This window comes from Rhinolophus sinicus, chromosome 1 (genome assembly GCF_057876585.1).
Source record: "Rhinolophus sinicus isolate RSI-liver-muscle chromosome 1, RSI-T2T, whole genome shotgun sequence".
Taxonomy (NCBI): domain Eukaryota; kingdom Metazoa; phylum Chordata; class Mammalia; order Chiroptera; family Rhinolophidae; genus Rhinolophus; species Rhinolophus sinicus.
Window position 1 is genome coordinate 31,207,840 of NC_142501.1, and position 21,914 is coordinate 31,229,753.

General features: G+C 38.1%; 1 protein-coding gene across 5 annotated transcripts in view; it reads left to right on the forward strand.

Moving 5' to 3' along the window:
• PDE6H (phosphodiesterase 6H) overlaps positions 1–20,345 on the forward strand; it is a 149,935-nt gene extending 129,590 nt beyond the window's left edge. For 2 of the 5 annotated variants that reach the window (XM_088798130.1, XM_088798132.1), the window contains exons 2-4: positions 10,991–11,194; positions 12,221–12,261; positions 19,092–20,345. In XM_088798130.1, the coding sequence (XP_088654256.1) occupies positions 11,061–11,194; positions 12,221–12,261; positions 19,092–19,198 (282 nt within the window). In that variant the 5' untranslated portion in view covers positions 10,991–11,060 and the 3' untranslated portion in view covers positions 19,199–20,345. Of the gene's footprint in view, positions 1–2,162; positions 7,690–7,750; positions 8,230–10,990; positions 11,195–12,220; positions 12,262–14,653; positions 15,156–19,091 lie in introns of those variants that run through there. The other 3 variants (XM_088798131.1, XM_088798127.1, XM_088798136.1) reach the window with 3 other exon arrangements.
• Positions 20,346–21,914: the final 1,569 nt, after the last annotated feature.

Below are 21,914 nucleotides of genomic sequence, written 5' to 3' on the forward strand. Positions count from 1 at the left end.
TTATAGTATATGACTGAAGGGTACATTCTAGGCAAACCTTCCATTGGGCCGAAGGTTCCTTTGCCGGGAGCCTGCAAAAGTGACACGTGACTGCAGACTGTTGAGACTTCCCCTTTCTTTGCAGATATATTTCTAGGAGGCTATAAGTACAGATCATAAACTTTGAGAGAAAGACTTTCTGCCCTGAAAGATGTCCATTCTGAAATGTGTCCTTGAGGCACAAACAGTAGCCTGGGGTGGAGGGAAGAGCTGTAGTTCAGGCAGACATCCTGGCTCTGTCTCTTCCTGTCAGTGTGTCTTTGGGCTAATGCTTTCATTTCTCTGACCCTCAGTTTTCTCATCTGTAGAAGAGGGATGGTACCACCTTTAGTGTTGTTGGAAGGGTTGGACATAATGTATGAGAAAGCATCCAGCAAGTTTCTGCTCTCAGAGTAAGTGCTCGATAAATGGTTCAGGCTAAGAAAATCATCAGTCATCATCACTTCCTCATCACGTTTTGATTGTTATTACTGCACAGCAAATATTAGAATGACTAGAAAAGAGTCTTTTTCATTAAAGTACTCACAAGCATCCTGCATACATCTCAAATCTTACCCCTCCTTCTTTAAAGCCTTCCATTACTGATCCAGGATTTTTTTTTTTTTATGAACTTTTGGATTGTGCGTTGTTCATACAATGTAATTTTGTACTTTAGTAAACATTGCCTTGTATTATTAACTGATTGTTACTAGACTTACTTCTCCACCCAAATATAAAATGTATGAGAAAATTGCTGTCTTTCATACCTCATATTCTTTGGCATGCCTTGACTGAATCATGCCAGAATTTGAGTAAAATTCTTCAGTAGAAGTTTATCTGTATAAATTAGACAGAAATGTCTACATTATGCCATCCCCCACCCCCATTCCTTTCCTGTAGTGAGACTGTTGCCTTGGGGAAGAACGAACATGCATACGGTTATCTGTCTGCAGGAGTCGCTGACATTGACTTTACTTTTTGTATATATTAAGCTACATTATGCAAGATTTCTTAGCCTTAGCATAAAGACTCATGTCTAAATACAAACCCCTTGCTGGGTATGTGATTTGCAAATATTTTCTTCCAGTATGTAATTTGTCTTTTCATTCTCTTATCAGAGTTTTTCAGATAAGTTTTTAATTTTAATGAAGTCAAATATATCAGTTTTTTCCTGTTACAAATTATACTTTCACTGGAAAGTCTAAGACCTTTTTGCTTATTCCAAGGCCCCGAAGATTTTCTCCTATTTTTTTTCTAAAAGTTTATAGTTTTACAATCTACATTTAAGACTATGATACATTATGAGCTAGTTTTTGTATAAGGTGTGAGGTTTAGGTGTGGAGTTTTAGGTGCATAAGGTGTGAGGTTTAGATTAAGATTTGTTTTGTTGTTGCTGTTGTTTATAGATGCCCATGGACAAAATGTCCGCGCTCAGCACCATTTGTCTCCAGATACTCATTCTCTAATGCCATTTGTTGAACAGACCATCACTTGTCTACTGATTTTCTTTTATACCTTTGTCAAAAATTAATTGGGTATTTTTGTGTAGGTCTGTATCTAGGCTCTCTATTCTGTTTCCTTGATCTGTGTGTCTGTCCTGTGGTTAATACTCCACTACCTTGACTACTGTAGCTATATAGTAAGTTTTAACATTAGGAAGAGTGATTTCTCCCCTCTTACTTTCTTCTTTTTTCAAAATTGTTTTGGCTATTCTAAGGTCTTCTGGTTCCACATAAATTTTAGAATTAACTTACTTATGTCTTCAGAAAACTTTTGCTGGAATTATATAGGAATTGCAATAAACATAAATCAATTTAAAGAGAATTGACACCTTCAGTATTTTGAATCTTGCAATCCATAAACATGGTATGTTTCTCCAACCATTTAGGTTTTGATTTCTTCAGTCGTCATTTGGTAGTTTTTTAATCATACAAATCCTATACATGTTTTGTTAGATTTATACCTGTGTATTTTATTTTATTTAGAGTGATTATAAATGCACTACTTCTATTATTAATATTATTATTTTAAAATGTAAACATATATACTAGAATTTATTTACACCTGATAACAATTGTTTCCCCTTCAAACATGTTATATCTGGAGGCCATTTGCCTATTTCAATCATTTTTTTCTTTCTTTTTTAAAAATTGAGGTATAATTGACATACAACATTATGTTAATTTCAGGTCCACAAATAATGATTCACTATGTGTATATGAGAAATGATCACCACAATAAGTCTAGTTAACGTCTGTTACCATACATAGTTACAACATTTTTTTCTTGTGATAAGAACTTTTAAGATCTTCTCTCTGAGCAACTTTCAAATATGCAATACTGTACAGTACTATTAACTATGCTAATAGTCACCATGCTAAACATTATATCCCCATGACTTATTTATTTTATAACTGTAAGTTTGTACCTTTTGACCCTATTCACCCATTTTGCCCAATCCCCTCCCTCCACCTCTGGCAACCTCTAATTCACCAATTCGTTCTCTGTAACTATGAGCTTTTTTCTTTTTTCTTTCTTTTTTTAAATATTTCACATATAAGTGAGATCATATGGTATTTGGCTTCCTCTATCTGACTTATTTCACTTAGCATAATGCCCTCAAGATCCATGTATATTGTCACAACTGGCAAGATTTCCTTCTTTTTTATGGAAGAGTAACATTCCATTGTATGTATGTATATGTGTGTATATATACTCACTCACATTTTCCTTATCCGTTTATCCAGACACGGACACTTATGTTGTTTCCATATCTTTGTTATTGTAAATTATGTTGCAATAATGTGGATGAATGCATCTTTTTACGTTAGCGTTTTCGTTTTCTTTGGATAAATACCCAGAAGTGGAATTGCTGGATTGTGTGGTAGTTCCATTTTTAATTTTTTGAGAAACCTCCATACTGTTTTCTATTGTGGCTGCTCCACCAACAGCTCACAAGGGTTCCCTTTTCTCCACATCCTTACCAACACTTATTTCTTTTATTTTTGATAATGGCCATTTTAATAGGTGTGAAGTGATATCTCATTGTGGTTGTGATTTATAATTTCCCTGATGATTAGTGATGTGGAGCATCTATCTGTTCATGTACCTATTGACCATCTGTATATCTTCTATGGAAAAATGTTTATTCAGATATTCCTCCCATTTTTATGGGATTGTATGTTTTTTTACTATTGAGTTGTATGATTTCGTTATATATTTTAGATATTGACCCATCGTCAGATGTATGAATTGCAAATATTTTCTCCCATTCCATAGGCTGCCTTTTCATTTTGTTGATGGTTTCCTTTTCTTAATTTGATGTCTTTCCACTTATTTATTTTTGCTTCTGTTGCCTTTGTTTTTGGAGTCAAATCCAAAAAATCATCACCAAGACTAATGTCAAGGAGCTTACCACCTATGTTTTCTTTTCTAGGAGTTGTACAGTTTCTTAAGGTCTTACATTCAAGTCTTTAACTCCATTTTGAGTTTATTTTTATGTTTGGTGTCAGATAGTGGTCCAATTTCATTCTTTTCACGTGGCTATCCAGTTTTTCCTTTCCCTACCTTTAAAAATCAGTTTCTACTTGTTCACTGTTATGTATAAATGCAATTGGTTTTTTGTGTATTGGTTTAGTATCCTTCAACCTTGCTGAACTCACTTATTAGTTATAGAAAGGTTTTTAAATGTAGATTCCTTAGTACTTTCTCTGTAGAGAATCCTGTCATTTGTAAATAGAAACAGCTTTATTTATTTTTTCATTTCAGTTCCACATATATGCTTTCTATTTTCTTTTTTTAATGCCTGATTGTATTGGGTAAGACTTCCAGAACCATGTAGACTAAGAGTGATGAGAGAAGATATCCTTGACTTGTGCCTGATTTTGGAGAGAAAACATTCAGTTTTTCACAATTATGATGTTAACTGTAGGTTTTTTGTTGATGCTCTTTATGCGTTCTCCTCTATTTCTAGTTTGCTGAGAGTTTTTATCATGAATGGGTACTGGATTTTCGTCAAATGCTTGTTCTGCATCAATTAATATTATACAAATTTTCTTCTTTAGTCTGTTGATATAGTACGTTATGTTGACTTAATTTTGTATATTGAACATGTCTTGCATATATGGAATAAATCCCACTTGATCATGGTGTATTATTATTTTTATACATTGCTCTATTTAATTTGCTAATGCTAAGGATTTTTACATCTAAATTCATGAGCAATATAGGTTGGCATTTTTTCCTTTTTACAGTATTTGGTGTCAAAAAATTCATGACAGTAAAAACTGGCCTCATGAAATGAGTTGGGAATGTTCTCTCCTTTCTCTATTCTGAAAGAGAATCTTATATTTTTAATTAGTAAGTTATTTTTCAAGGTTAACAATGGTGTTCTGGACAATCCATGGTAGGATACTAAGGGAAAGAGGGGTCAGCCTTATACATTCTTCTTTCACAATAGTGTGTTTCTCTCTGGAGTCCACTGTGCATTAGTCAGAATTGGAAACTCAGTCTAGGAGATTTCAAATGTGGCTTTGATGTGTATCTTCCTACTCACTGGTATTTTAAGAAACACTAAAGAAAGATTAGAGATTAGCACTTGTGTAAGCAGCTTATAGGACAGCTAAAATTTTACTTACTTTCTAATTACTGCCCTTTAACTCTTTTCCTGTGTATAATTAATAATACTTTTCCATCTCTTAGATGGAATCAAGAATTATAGAGCTATGGAACATAGACTTTTTAAAAAAGCATTTTGTGATATTTAGTTTTACAATTTGCATGAGTAAAACACTCTCTGTGGTGTTCAGTTTTATGAGTTTTGATGAATGCATAGAGTTGTATACCCATCACTACAATCAAGATACCAAATAGTTCCTTCATCTTTCAAAAATCCGTTGCATTTTCCCTTTATAGTCAACTCCTTCCCTCAACCCCTGGCAACCACTGATTTGTTCTCCAACCCTATAGTTTTGCCTTTTTCAAAATGCCATAAATGAAATCAGACAGTATAAACTTTTGACTCTGTATTCTTTAACTTAATTAAATATGTTTAATATTCATCTATGTCACTATATTTATCAATTTATTCTTTTTTGTTTTTGGCCCAGCAAGTTTCCTGCTGGCTTTATTTCTCATGTCTGTGAAATCTTAGAGTGCCAACACATCCAAAGTTCTACTAGAGAAATTCCTTGGTGATTGATCACCTTGTGTAGAGCAATGTGACCCTATTGCCTGGTGGATGAGATCAGAGATAGGCAACTGACCAAAAGTCAGCCATCACGAGGCTAGCTAATGACCAATGAAATGACCTGGTAGAAGAGCTCTGTCCAACAGAGGCAGTGTGTATTGACTGCTGATTGGCCAGCCCACTCAAATTCCCCAAGTAGAGTCATAATGAGCAGCCACTTTCAACAGGGAACAGTGGATATATTCTCTGAAGATACAAGATGATCAGATCTTTAGAACTTCACAGGGGCTTGAGCACTGTATCCTTCTCCACAAAGCCTTGCTGAGGGTTCCTGAATTCCCTGTCTTCCATAATCCCCTGGTATCCCATACTTTTGCTCTTTTCATTGTACTTTCTCTCTAGATGTTCAAAAATTCCTTCTTTTTGTCATTTCCTTTCTGTCTCAAGAACTGCCTTTATTATTCACTTTAGGAGAGTTTTTCAAAATAAATACTTGTTTTTTTCCATGTACCTGTAACTCCTCACTCCCCACTCTCCTGGATCTCCCTAGGAGGGGCAAGAGTTGTGGCAAAGCACCCTCCCCGCCAACATTGAGAATCACTGGGTTATAAATCCTGTTGTTGATAAAGGTGGTTTATCTCTCTCAAGAGTGTTGAATGCCAAAAAATTGAGGACCCTGGCATGCGAAATCATTCCTTTTATATATGTGGAAACAGACTCAAAGAGGTGACAATGCTCTCACATAGCAGAGACTGGTAAAAGCAAGCCTACACAAGGGTCTAAAAATAGCACTTCTCAAACACTGATGTGCAAACAAATCCCCTTGGTACCTTGTTAAAATGCATATTCTAACGCAGTAAGCCTGGAGAAGTGTCTGATATCCTGCATTTCTAACGCGTCCCCAGGTGCTGCTCATGCAGTTGTACTGTGAGTAGCAACATTATTGCTCTTTCCACTGCCTTTTATGAATTGCGGTCCTTCACCTTCATTCTCAAAGAAATGAAAAATGTGTGAGGGTGTGTCAGATAATCATGGAAATATCTATATGCTTCGTGTGTAGGAGTAAAGGAAGATGTGATTGGTAATAGAGACCCAGTGGAGGACATGGAAAGACCCACCCAGAGACGAAACACTCTGCTGGCTCTGAAAGGTGTTTACTGCCTTCAAAATCACCGAGTTTTGGTAAAGACCACAGGAAAGCTTACAAACAAAACAAAACAAACAAATAAACAAAAATCCCCTTAAGCTGTGTGTCCATGTAATCTGCTTGGGGCTTCAGGATAAGAATCTTTCCCTGCTTACGAGGGATAAATTGACCTTCTTTCTCTACAATCTTATGGAGTACAATTCTCTAACAAGTAACCATTTACAGATGGCGCTCTGAAACTCCCTGGCAAGGGATGAGAGTGGCCAGCAATGCATGGTCCATGCCTGCTTTGTTGGAGTATAGGAGAAAGACAGCTGAATATGCAAGGCTTTTCTAAGCTTGAGACTGGCTTCTAGCTCTAATACTAACTTGATATGCAGTCTTGAATAAATCACTTAATTTCTCCATGACAAATTTGTCAGAAGAGTTTAATGATACTGTTATGTGGACTAGGTCTATTTAAAACTGTATTAAAACTATTTAAATACTAGTGGCTCAATGCAATTGGAAGACAGAAGCCAAGTGTCCCACTGAATTGGGTTATAGCTTGAGCCTTATACCCTGAAGCCTTTGGCTATGGGTGTAATCCAGCAATTAATTCTCAAATATATGTCATCAGTGAAAAGTTCCCAGCTATCACTTAGGCTCTTTCACTGTCAAGTATCACTGAATTTTATGTCATTCCTGATTTGTAGACCTATCTTTCTGAGGAAATAGATGCAATGCCAGTTAGGGAGAGAGAATGTATACTTTTCAGTGTCACTGCTCACATGATCACACACCCACTGCAGCAGGGGGCACTGTGGTTCACTCTCTTCTTTTCAGTTATCTAGAGTCCCATAAAAATTACGTCATAGTGAGTGTGTGTGTGTGTGTGTGTGTGTGTGTGTGTGAGAGAGAGAGAGAGAGAGAGAGAGAGAGAGAGAGAGAGAGAGAGAGAGAGAGAGAGGTTGTATACATGAGTTTGTATCAGGAAAAGGAAGGCATGGAGGTAACAATTGAAGGTGGAGCAGGACAAAAGATCTTGCGTCACAAACTGCAAATCTACTCTTGGATAGTAACACTTCGTATGTATTTGTGAATTCAATATCTATTTACTGACAGGAGATAGCCTAAGTCAGTTTTGTAAGAGTAGGCAATGATCAGAGACTCCTAAGCCTATCCTAATCTCACCCCATATTCTTTCCACTTCTTTGCACCTGGGTTGCTAAGCCGATGACAGTAAGATTAGGCAGCATGAGGGTATTGCAGAGAGATAAGTCAGGATGCAAAGATCCTTTATCCATCTACTGTGAAGAAGGCAACTGGACAGCTTGTAGGAGCACCATTCAGCTCTGTGAGTATTTCTCAACTTCTGGTGAGTTTAAGCAGAATATAATCAAAGGGCTTTGGGGGTGGGCTGGGGTTGGTTGGCTCCAAAACAAAGAAATGGGAAAAGAGAACACACCAAACCTGTGGGCCTGGACAGGGGCTGGGAACGCAAACAGAAGGAAACATGAGGGGAATACACCCAGACTTCCTTATGATGCCATGTGACCATCTAATAAGTGAATCTTTGTTATTGCAAGCTCACTACAAACCTTCATTACTACATTCGTTTAGAAGGAACCAAAGCAGACCATCCCTTTTTTTGTGGCTCCATAGAAAACAGTTTTCTGGGAAAGGAGTGATCTAGGGCACTAAATAACCACAGAGCAAACAGGTCTTTACTCGCAGGTTGTGCTTGAAAACTTGGCTCAGGCACCAGGAAGCTGTCATGAGAGTGTGAGGAGAAGGCCAAGGAGAGCCAGAGCCCGTGTGGGAACGACCGCACTGCAGTGCAGTAGCTTAGCACGCTGCCTCTGAGGCTGAAGTGTTTGTTCCAATCTGAAGCAAGGTATTTGCTGGACTTTTGTGTTTGTTTCTTCATGGCTTTGGTTTGGGTTTTCCTTAGTTCTCCAAATTATTCGATTCTCTCTGCCTCAGTAGGACCCTGGGTGACATTTATGGACCCAACCCCATCAGTGGAGGAAACAGTATTCTTGCATCTATTTCTTCCCCACTCTCTCTCTTAGTCCATCAACATTAACATTATCTGCCCATATCTTTGCTGAGAAAGAGGGAACAGGAAGTGCAGGGTGATAATGACAGCATCAGAAAGGCTGACCCAAGAACCTTCTGACACTGCTTTTCCTTTGCTAGAATTTATGGCGGATCATTGTCCGTAGCTTTCTACAGTTGATCTCTGCTGCCTCAGGTCTACGGAGGCACTAACCCCACTTCCCTGTAAAACTATGCCTTGCAATGCTACCTCCAAAGTCACTTAGCCAGTTTTGTGGAGCAGGAGTTTGAAACTATGTCTACTTGATTCTAAAGCATACTCTTGTTGTACTGTATTACCCCCCAAAGGGTAATCTGATTAATTAGGGTTACCTTAGGCCCTCACAAATTATTATCATTTTTTTTAGTATAAGTGGGTACCATTAAATATTTGGAATATACTGATACTAAAAAATCTGTTGTTTATCTGAAATTCAATTGAGCTGGGTGTCCTGTATTTTTTAATTGCTAAATTTGACAATCCTAGTCCTAGTGGGCTCTCTAGATGAAAGAATTCTTTCTACTTTGAAAGAATTGGGAAATCCCAAAAACTTGATGTAAGAGACATTCTCTAGTTATTCTCTGTGGGTTTGGCAGAACTGGGATGTGTTACTTACTGGTGGCACACTCTGAGAATAATGCTGCTTTTGGCTGCCCACCAGTGATTCACATGGTCTGAACCACACTTGGGAGAGGCACGAACACTGCCTGTTTACCAGAGCAGGAGAGGGCCCCCAACACAGGTACTGGGTTCAGTGAGCAGAGGAGCTGGCAGCTCATTTCCTGAAATCACTGAGGGCTTTGTAAGGTGAAGATCAGCTGATGCCTTCTGTATGGTTTGATGGACAAGGTCACAATCTTACATTCAAAGTATTAGTTCAATTTCTTAATTTGTGTATTCACTCATTTGACAAATATACCTGGCATATGTACTACGTGCCAGGCACTGTTGTAAGTTCTGTGGCTACAGAAATCAACAAACACTGATAAAGCAGCCTCATGGAGCATAGTCCCGTGTGGTGGGCGGGGAATTAGGACAAAATCCATACCATGAGCAGGTGATTCAGGGGTCTGGCCAGGCGTCACCATCCCTGGGACCAGCTCCCAGATCAGTCAGTTTTCTATTAAATAAGTTGAGGACTGAGGAGAGGATGGAAATAGTAATTGGGAAAAGGAAAATAAGGAAAAATCTTGGAGGCAAGGATAATAATTCAACATGATTTTGAAAGCAATAAGAACAAGTTGATGAAATTATACAATATAAGATTTGGGGGATGTGCAATGTGGCAGAAAGGAAGATGGTTAGCACAGGCCAGAAATTGTCAGGGATAATTGAAGCTAAGAATACCAGCATAAATCTATAATGGGTGAAATAAGGAATTCTACGAAAACAAAGCTTATGGAAGGAGTCGGCTCAAGGTGAGAGCTAAGTCTACTTGGAAGTTCTTTGAATCTTTTCACAATCTTCTTTCCCAGGGTAAATATTGTCAACTTTTGTGATAGAAAAGGAGAGAGGAAAAAATAAATCCTTTAGCTTAACATATTTATTTTTTAAACTTACCTTTGTTAATCATGTTCTTTTGTTTGTACTTAAAGAATAACAATGTACATGTCTGTAGCTAAAGTAAAAGTCTGAGAAAACCATACTGGGTAGATACATGATTTGGATGGAAGAAACTATGAAAGATTTCTGAAAAATGTGTGGCTGAAGAACCGCATGTCTGGATATGGAGTGAAATCACAAACTGACTAGTTAATCACTCTGTATTGACTTCCCTATTCGTGTGTGTGTGTATGTTGGGATGTATTGAATACTTTCACAGGTATTGGTAGACCTGATTCAGAGCTCCCCGTGTCCAAATGACTACATTGTCATCCCCCAGAACTGGAAGAGAAGCCTCTGGATCACGTGAGGGTTAATAGAAAGACTATAAAGAACAAAGGTCATAAAAAATGGGTCAATAAACACTTAGAGTCAGGTTATTTTGCGACTGGATGAAATAACATGAAAGCTTAAGTAACATGAAAGTGCTGTAAAGACGGTAGATATCCTTTAGTCCCTTTTCCTCCCTTTACAGATGGGGGAACTGGTAACCACAGAGCGGAAGTAAGCCATTCTAATACATTCACATAGAAAGCTAGTGGCAGATTTTTTGGAACAACATATATACCTAGATTTTTGAAATCTATCTATTGTCAGTTTATATTAGACTATATGGAGGGCCTCCATTGATTTATACCACATTTTCTTTCTTTTTTATTATTAGTTTCAGGTGTACAAAACAAGATAATGATTAGACATTTACACCCCTCATGAAGTGAAAACCTCAACAAGTCTACTATCCCTCTGACATTGTACATAGTGATTACAATACCATTTGATTATATTCCCTATGCTGTACTTTACATCCCGAGTGTGCCATATTTTCTTTAAACCCCTTTAAAAGATAACTTCTCCCCTATTATGTCAATGCAAAACACTTGGCTCTTTATCAAGGTGCTTTTCTTTCCCAGTTAACGGTGAAGGTCTAATAAGCAATGTTCCTCATACCTTGCAGGGTTTTCTTTTTCTCTCTCGCTGTCTAAGGAGCCTGAAGGAGAATCATCAGTCATCCAAGGACCATCAGAATGAGTGAAAATACTACTTTGGTTCCTCCAGCTTCAAACCAGGGTCCCACCACCCTACACAAAGGCCCCCCCAAATTCAAGCAGAGGCAGACTCGCCAATTCAAGAGCAAGCCTCCCAAGAAAGGTGTGAAAGGGTAAGATCAAAATGAAAAAAACTCTATTGCTTTTTTCCTCCCACGAGATTGCTTTGGTTTTGAGATTTAATGTTCACAATATTAAATAGACTTACAAAAATTTCCACCACATTTTCTGTTTTCCTCTCTACCACAATCTTTGCTGAATCATGATTTTTAGCCCTGGAATACTTCTTCTGTCAGCTCCCAGGTCTATGGCCAAACATAACATGGCAAATGGACCCTTTCATAGTAACCTTTGACTTGCCCTTCCTGACTTTTCTTGACCACTCTCTTTCACTAATACACCCCATGCTGTAATCTGGAATACAGAACCAATGGCCACTTCCAGAACTCAGTTTATTTTTATGGCTTCAAATCTAATGTCTTAAGTTCTTTATTTTGCTCTTTTTTTCCTTTGGCAAAGTCTTACTTGTTTTCAACACCCACTTATATGTTAATTTCTTCCCAAAGCCATTAGTGACTCTCTTAGACAAACAGTATTATTACTTCCATGTTTGCATTTTGTACATTCAGCTATCATAACTTGTAATATTTTATATTGTGTTTATTTTCATCCGTTTCCCAAAACTGAGCTCCCTCCGAGAAAATTTGTGTTTTCCTTAACTCCCTGTGTCTAACACAGTGGCTGGCACCTAGTAGATGCATAATAAATGTTTTTGGGTAACTAAATGAATGGATGAATTAATCATTTTAATGCCATTCACATTGCTGTCTCATTTTAATTTCTATTTAAAAAAATGGTGCTTGACTGAATTTCTCCACTGAAAATTCTTTCTAACTCTCGATTGTCTTAGGTTAAATTTTTACAGGGGGTAGAATATCTCTGCACTGGGACACACTGTCTAACACCTGCCTGAGTGGCATTTTCTTTGCCCTAATTCAATGCAAACAAAAGGAGTTTCTCAAATACAAAAGCCTAAACCTTTCCTTCTTCCCCCTTGAGTCAGGAAACTCTCCACGTGAGTCATTCCAGGACCCATTTGCTGTGATCTCAGCTAATTTCTCTTTTATTTTCCCCCGTAGGTTTGGAGATGACATTCCGGGCATGGAGGGGCTAGGAACAGGTAAGCCACCCAAAGACTTGAGTGAGGACTTTACACTTGACATTTCTACTTTTTATCTGCTTTAAGCCTTAAGGGGCCGTTGAAAGTTACCAGGAAAACCTAAGGCAGCAGATCCTTTAAAGACCTAGAAATGTGAGGTTTTAATTTGACCTCCTAAGTAAGTACCATGTTTCCCTGAAAATAAGACCAGGTCTTATATTAATTTTTTCTCCAAAAGACGCATTAGGGCTTATGTTCAGGAGACGTCATCCTGAAAAATCATGCTAGGGCTTATTTTCCGGTTAGGTCTTATTTTCGGGGAAACACAGTATGTGTGTGCTCAGATGCAAATACTCTAAAACAACCCAGGGCAGGCCCAAAGTTTAATGAATCTTCTTGTTTTGTTGAACAACTCTTGAGGGAATATAATGGTGAATTGTAGACTTTCATGGTAGAAGGATTCTCAAAGTTAGTCTAGACAAACTTTTTTTATTTTTCAGAAGAGAAATCTGAGACATAGAGGAATTAAGTGACAATCTGAGGCCACAAGTGAGGTACTGGAAACAAGGGTGGGGCCTGGAAAACCTTTCTACTTTACCAGGCTAACCACTCCCTTACCAAGTTCCTCTTTTTACACATACCCTGGCACCCAGAACAGGATCCTACATATTGAAAGCATCCAACACAGTATTTTTAAATTGCCTAGAAATTTTATTCATTAGGTAATGAATGCAAATTGCTGCATATTCCTTTTAAAAAACTAACAGGCTTTATTTTTTTAGAGCAATTTTAGGTTTACAGAAAAATTAAGCAGCGATTACAGTTTCTATATACCACCTCTGCCACCTTCCTCCCCCTGTACGTAGTTTCTCTTATTATTAATATCTTACAATAGTATAGTATGTTTGTAACAACTGATGAATCAATATTGATACCTTATTATTAACTAAAGTTCATAGCTTACATTAGGGTTCATTCTTTGTGTTGCTGTCCAGTTCTATGGATTTTGACAAATGCAATGTCATAGATCCACCCTTGTAGGTTCATACAGAATAGTTTCACCGTCTCCAGAATCCCCTATGCTCCATCTGTTCAACTCCCGCTCCCCGCAAACTGCTGACAACCTCTAATCTTTTATTGTCTCTATAATTTGGCCTTTCCCAGATTGCCATATAGTTAGAATAATACCGTACATAGCTTTTCTAGACTGGCTTCTTTCACTTAACAATATTTATTCATTTAAGTTTCCTCCATGTCTTTACATGACTTGATAGCTCATTGATTTTTGTCACTGAATAACGTATTTCACTGTATAGTTATATCATAGTTTGTTTATCTTATTGAAGGACATCCTGGTTGCTTCCAAGTTTTGGCAATTATGAATAAAGCTGCTGTAACACCCCAGTGCAGGATTTTGTGTGGACATAAGTTATCGGCTCATCCAATACACTTTTGATAAATGGTGGCACTCACAGTAATTGGGGTCCTTAACAGGCAATTCTCAGTGTATTTGCTGCTTGCAGTCAAATGTCACTTCTGTGATCTCAAATAAAATTTCTAGCCACTTTACGAAGCTGATGTGCTATTTTTCTAAATCAACTGCCTCTATATTTTGACCAGCTCTATTAAGACTGGAAAATTCACTTTGGGCTCTGGATGATATGCTCAACTCTGCCAACATATTTGGAATAATAGAAAAGAGGTTTATGTCGAGAGAAGGTCTGGGGTCTTTGACCTGGTTCTCGTCTCATCTCTACCACTGTGTGATTTTTTGCTAGGTGTGTGACCTTTCTGGGTATCAGCCAGCTTCTGTGTAACTCGGGGACAAAAATGTCTTATTGCCTCATGCAAGGGACTGGATTAGCGGATACCCTGAGGTCACTTCTCAATATGCGATTGGATGTAGGCATTTCAAAATGTACAGGAAGTGAAGAGTGAGTCAGAGAAGCCCAAGGAACCCGTAGGGATTGGTAGGGGTTAAGGAGACGGTGGGTTTTCAGATCACGGGAATTTAAAGCACTCCTATTTCTCATTTTAATCCCTGGCTTGACTAAAATTCCACTTCTGTTCCCTCCTAGTGTTTGTACTTTGGGGAGGCACCACATGATGTACCCCCACAGGGTAGCCCCAGTCAAAAGCCTTGGGTCACCTCCCCAAAGAGGATGCAAAGTAAAACCAACAAAGATACCTGGAGGGGCATGTTCTGGGGGCATCAGGGCTCTGCAGAGGATTAATGAAGCAATTGTTCCGATCTTTTCCGGATTTCAGGGCCATTCTAGATAACTTCCCAGTCACCTGTACAATGAATCGGAAAGAGGAGTGAGGTGTCTTTGCCTGAAGTATGTCTTTTTGAGCAGAAGAGGCTCTCCTGGGGGTGAGGTTGGCTTCTAAGTTCTTCTGCCCTCTCTTGCAGATATCACGGTGATTTGCCCCTGGGAGGCATTCAGCCACCTGGAATTGCATGAGCTCGCTCAGTTTGGGATCATTTGAAGCACGAGAGGCTCTGCCATTCTCAAGAGTATCCACTGTAACTTTGCTTACATTTGCCCTATTGATTTATCTACCAGAGTCTTGAAGTTCAGTCTTGTTCGGAAGAGGTTTCTTTTGCTTACATAGTCATTTCCTATATGTTACTATTATCATAAGAATTCTCTTTGTGTCAGACTCTGTCATGTAGTTTAGTTTAGCTCAGAATAGTGGCTGAAAATTGATTTTTGTTAGGGCATTTCAAACTTTTCCACCTTTTCCTATCAGCTGGTGAGAAGTCATCAGTATTTCCCTAAATTTTGTTTATTTGTTAAGTCCTTCAAATCTCTCTCTGCTAGGGATTCTTTATGATTAGTAGTAGGTTTTTAAGATAACATTTATGTCACTCCCCTCCCCTTCTCATTTAATAAAGGAGATATTTACCTGGACTCTTAGGCTGAAGTTGTGTTAAATTGTGTATGCAAATATCTGATGCCCTGCTCTAAAAAAAAAAAAGAAGAAAAAAAAAAAAAGAAGAAGGCACAGTCATGCAGGAAGTAAGCACAGCACAGTGGATGCGAAAGAGCATAGGATTAAGAGTCAAGTCCTGATTCTTCTTTGTAACTTTGTGAATCGCATACTCTCTAGCTCTAAGTGTTATTGAACTAGGCTAGCCCTGAAGTCCTATGTGGCTTGAAACTATACAGCTTTAAGTTGGTGGAAGCCTGGAGATTTAAACTCAGGGCTCTGATACGTGGGCCTTCTTTTTAGTGCCTGATTCAGTTGATTGAAAAGATTTATAGTATACGCTACAGTTTAGACTCAGATGTAAAGGCTAGGTAGTGGAACCCTAAAAAAAATAATGGTTGTTTGCTTCACCCCTGAGGTTGTGTCAAATGTCGTGTGCACATAGTATCTTTCCCCAACACTATCAAGGCAATTGTGCAAGTCAGATGCCGCCTGTCTGACTTGGATGTATAGGGTACTAGCAGTGTTAATTTCTTCATTCCAGTTTTGTAATCTGTGGTAAAAGAATGGAGTAAATTAACTGAAAAGAGAGGCAGGATGACGGAGAAGAAAGACATTTGGATTTTAATCCTGGCTCCACCATTAAATGGCTCTGTAATTTTGGGCAAAGTTTTCATTCTTTGAAAGTTCCATTTTGCCTGAATTCAATAATCTAAGGTTCATGGTAGCAATAAATTCTGTGACTTGGAGTTCCTCAGAGTCCAAACATGGGAACTAGAGGCTCAGCACTCAAGAAAATTTCTTCTGCGGCAAGCTCTGTGCTATTTTGCACAACTGACCTAGTTTCCTTATGGCCAGAAAACTAGATGCCCAGAGAACATGTCTGGATGGGGAGGGGGTAAGGAATTCCAGACCATGGGAATTTAAAGCACTCCTATTTCTCATTTTGCCCTTGGCCTGATTAGAATTCCATGTTTCCCCCCTCTTTAGTGGAAAAAAATACAAAAGGAAAAGGAAGGTATAAATTCAAAAGTGGAATCATAACATGTTAGGAGTGTGGTAGTAACGTGTGTTCCCCTTCCAGCAAGAGCTCCTGTCTCCGCCCATGCCTCTGTTTTCCAGTCAGTGGCTCCATTTGACCACCAGAGTCTTCAGTTTCCATTTGTTCATCCTGGTGTACCTCTCAGTAGGGAGGTCTGGTTTCTTCAGCTGGGTGAGACTCTGGTCCACATTTGCCTTACTTTGCAAAAGTTACTCTAAACATGAAGCAATCGCATTGACAAAACAGAATACACCCAAAGGAACATATCCAGTGACCAGAACGGAGAAGGATCTAGAAACCATGTTACATGAGGAACTGTTGAAGGAACAGATAATATTTAACCCAGAGGAGAAAATGATAATTGCCAGTCAATATTTAAAAAGTTGTAACAAACAGGATGAAGCGGACCTATTTGATGTAGGATTCTAGCATTTAGTGGTAAGCTACTATAGATATAATGTAAAGCCCATTCAAATTCTAGGATTGTATTCGTTCTCCTAAATCCTGCCATTTCTTTCACTTCCAACAAGAAACAAGAAAATCCTTATTATAGGAATAGCACATATGAAAGAGATAAAGGTAAATCATTATCTCCATCAAAATTCTGGCAGCAGAAATACCATATTAAGAGTAATTGAGACAGTTTAACAAAGGAACTATTTACAAAGGCTTGGGAAACTCTTTCCAAGTACCTTTAAGGAGTATCCATAAAGGTTCTTCAGTAACTTGGGGTTAGCAATAGTTTTGGGGCTACAACATTACCAACCATAGGCCTGAAGGAACCCCAGAAGGTCTGCTCTTACTATAAAAGGATCCCCCGAGATGGCTGTAGCTTTCAGTAGAGAGACACCGCCGACCCACAGTGATACTATGGGTAATTAGGCAGGAATGGGGGTCAAGATAACAAATATCTTCAATGTTGTTCTTCTCCCATTCTCTACTCTCCTGTCGATGCCTCCCATTGGATAAATCCAACTGGAAGTTAGAAGGCAAAGGGGCCCATTGACATGGTCAGTCAAGTTCACTTCCAATAGCAAAGATCAAGTAGAGAAGGGCAGAGAGGGGATGTGAAAGGGCAAATGGGAAACACCCAGCATAGGAGTATTATCGAAGAACAGATGTTATTCATCAGCCAGCGATTTTTAGTTAGAGTTGGGAAATAACATGGATATGTTGAAAACCTCCAAAGTTGATTCTGATGCAAATGATTGGAATAGTGGAAGGACAATGTTAAATAAGAAGAGCACAATAGACAAATGAGAACAATTGCAGAAGGAAATTATCAGAGAACTTAAGGATTTGGTAGATTTTTTGAACTGATCTGACACTTTCTTGATGATAAGAGACACTGAGGATCTCTTACTAAAAACACAAAATTTGGGACCCATTCTAAAATTTCTGAATCAGAGTCTCGAAGTGAGAGATCTTAGAATGTGTATTTTTATAAGGGCTACAGGTGATTCTCATATTTGTGTCAGTTTGAAAACACTGATGGGGTCCAAGCTTACGTTTTAAACATTAGGAATTAGTTAATTCCTAACTCGTTACCACCCAGTGGCTGATGTAACCAGTTCTGCTTGTCCCCAGTAACACGTAACATGTGTGAGAACAGGGACTAACTAACATTCATGCATTCTGACATACCGGTACTGTTTTGTTGATTAATAAAATAGACATTCCTCTCTAACCCAATTAAAAGCTTCTTCAATTGCAAAGCATGTGAGAGAGTTTAAAATGTAAGTGTTGGACTGAAACAATTCTAAGAAGTATAGGGCCAAAGAGGTACTAGTATTATTCCCAGGGCTGACCTCTTGCCATTGCCTCACATGGCCACCTTTCCTCTGTATGTCACTGTCCTCATCGGGAGTGGGCGGCACCAGGGAGGGAGAGAGCTTTGTGTCAGCAGGTGGAGGCAGTGGCCACTACCTATCCGCTCCCCCTTTCTTATGTGTTTGCATGATTGGGTAGAAGTGGAGGTTGATGGTGCTGGTGACGTAGTTACTAACCCCCATTCTAGAGCTCAGTAGCTTCCAGTCAGAGCAGAAAATAGTACAGAAGGAGAACAGGTTCCTCTGGAGTGTCCTATACGAGGCAAATATACACAGTTGTTATTAAACAATTACCACTGTGCTGTTGACCTCTACTTTTTTTTTTTTTTTTTTTTTTTTTGCACAATGAGAAAAGCAAGAATCACCATAAATTGAGGAAAGAAGAGAGAGTATTTTCTCCATAACTAAGAAGTGAAGGGAAAACATAGATAAGAATGATCAATAAGACCAATATTTAGCGCAAGAAGAAAAACTATCACACAAGACTGAACAACACAAATACTAAGATTGTGAGAACTAAGAAAAGAGAACACAAAATTGTTTTAAAGAGAGAAACAGGAAAGCACATGTTTTATAAAAGGCTAGAGGGAAAGGCTTATCCAGGTCACAAAATTGTGTGTGTGTATGTGTGTGTAAACTGGCATAGTGCTTTTGCAACTCTAGATGAATTGTTTGACTTTCTTCCTATGTCTTGAAGGCAAAGTCAGACTGACAAACACTTAAATTTAAAAGCAAGAATCATGAACTGATTGTCTGTACCAGTCACACCATTTTTTTATGGTGAAACAACCGGAAGGCCGGGGTTCTTCCTGTCTCTGCTACACAGTCAGCTAATTCCCTTATCTTCCTTGGGCTCAATGTTTGAGAATAAAGCAAGGATAGTGGACTAAATCATCACCAATTCTCTAAGTACCGAGTAATAAATCTAACATACAAGACGAACAAGCCATTCTCTTTATGATCAGAAGTTGTAAGACACTGAACCCCAGTTTGTAGTCCTTTTCAGAATGTGTGTGTTTAACCACTTTCCTCCCGCATTTCTCCAGGGCCCAGCAATCAAATCAAATCATGTACAGTACTGCCACCTGCTGTAATGCATGAACACTTCACGAACACTTGGAAGATGGAACCATGTCTCGTAGAAGACTTTTAAATCCATTGAGCTAATTTTGAATTTATTCCCACTCAACTAATTTAAACTGCTATACTACTTGGCTTTCCATGTCTATCTATGTCTATCCATGCACAAGATAAAGATGAGCATATAGAAGTGAACACAGTACGAGGTAAGTTTTTCACTTCCATCCAGTGCCCGATGGCCCACTCCCATTTTCAGTCAATCCCTGGCATCAGTTTGTTGTGAATACTTCCAGAGACAATCCGTGCATAAACATATTTACGTGTACACACTGTTATTCTAGGCTGTGCACTCAGTGTCTGGCATGCAGCCAGGCAGATAGTAAGCACTCAATTGATACTTGTTGAATGAATGAATGAATGAATGAATGAATGAATGAATGAATGAATAGTGAATTAGAAGACTCTGGCCCTCACATTCCTCTCTTAACCTAAAGGTTGGCCTTGTATTCATGAGAGCTCACTTGGCAAAACTGACAAAATACAATGCTGACCTTGATGTTTGGAGGTTCAGCATTTTTAAGCTCAGCTGAAGCTTCCACATATACTCTCTCTCTTCCTAAAAGTCAAGAAACTGCCTAAGAAATTTTAGACACATATCTACTAGCACCTTGTTGGCACATTCTTCACTGGTTTAGTAGAGTTCTCTTGCTCCAATTTTTTAAAGAATCCTTATATGGCAAATTCATCTTTTTGTTTTCTATTAGAGACCACAAGGATTTAGAGCGTGTTAACTCAGCTTTATTATATAACATACTGTCTAGAGGAAGAGAGAAAGGCATTGGGGATAATCAGTTGCGGAGTTAATTCACAAAGTTTCTGGTTTTGTCCTTTACATTTCTAATGCTCACCTCTTCTATTAATACCCTTGAACGTGCTTAGGGAACCACCAGGGTGGCCAACTTGGTCTCACACTTCAGAATCTGATGTGGCCAATTGCCTTGATGCTGTAATCATTCTTATTTTTAATTATGTGGTTCCACACATCTGCCCTTTGAAATCAGGCAGTCTCATTTTACAGATAATGCCCGGAGAAAGTGAGTGACATCCTCTAGAATCACAGAGGGGTGGGCCATGAATGAGAATCTGGGAGATGACCAATTCCTGGCTTAAAACTTCAGCTCCTGTTATGGATTTCCCCATGTTTTTCATAGCAAACACTGACAGAACTAACAAACAAACAACAACAAAAAAATACATATACATATATATTATACATATAATATATAAACATATACATAAATAAAATAGACATATATAGTATTATTAATGTATACATTATGTATGTATATGTAATATGTATACTATATGCACATATGTATATGTAATATGTATACTATATAAACATATGTCTACATGCATATATATATACTATATATAAAAAAATATGTATACATAGTATATATATGTATTTGTGTGTGTGTGTTCTCAGATGAGGCAGTAGAAAAATTTTTGTAGGAGGGAAAGAATAAATTAATATTTACTTAACACATCCTATGTGCCTGATGATTTAGATTAATCCATTAAGTCCTGAGAATAACAATGCTATATATATATATATATATAATTAATACCATTTTATGTTACAGGACAGTAAGACTTAGGGGGGTTAAAATAGCAGAGCTATGATTAAAATGCTGGTTTTTCAACAGAAATTGAAAAGTTCTTTTAAATATATCTACTATTCGTACAAGATTAAAAAGGACTTAAACTAGCTTAAACAGTGAAGTATAAATTATCAGTTTCATGAAAATGCAAAAAGCAGTACTGTTTGGAGATATTCTGGGAATAAGATATATATGGCCTTAATTAAAACATATTCAATTATATGAGGACATTTCTACTTGAAGTTTAGAGAAATTATTGTAAATTTAATAAACATTTTTAGTATCAACGGTTTTTGAAACTCTGTGTGTTGGCTTGAATCATATCCTCCCCCAAAAGATATGCTGACATCTTAGCCCTTGGTACCTGTGAAGGTGGCCTTATTTGGAAATAGGATCTTTGTAGATGTAAGTAAGTTAAGATGAGTTCACACTGGAGTAGGGTGGGCCCATAGTCCAATATGAGTGTTGTCCTTAAAGAATAGGCGAATTTGGATATAGGTACAGACGCACACAGGGAAGATGGCCATGCAGAGATGAAGGCAGAGATTGAAAGTATGCTGCTATAACAAAGACTTGCCTGATACCACCAGAAGCTGGATGGGGCAAGGAAAGGTCCCTCCCTAGAGGCTTTGGAGGGAGCACGATTTCAGACTCTAGCCTTCAGAACTGTGAGAGAATAAATTTCTGTTGTTTTACGTCACCCCGTCTGTGGTACTTTGTTTTGGCAGCCCTAATGGCTTTTGTTATAGGAGTGTATTAGGAAACCAAAACACTCTGTTATGTCTTAAAAGGGATACAAAGGCTTATTATTTATTCATTCATCGATTTTTTTTTCTTTTAGCACCAGTTTGTGCCAGGTTCTCTTGTGAAAGGACAAAAACAGATGTCGTCCCCCAGCAGTTACACTCTAGTTGGGGGAAAATGCATTAACCAAAATGACATAGAAAAATAAAATTTTAACCGTGGTAAAGTCTATAATTATTTGTGGTACATAAAACTACAAGTGTATATAATGGGGAAATAAATAACCATGTAAGGTTGTCCGGACAGACATCCTTGAAGAAATGACAATTAAAGCGTGAGCCAAAAGAAAAGTATAATTATCTAGATGACGGGATAATGAAG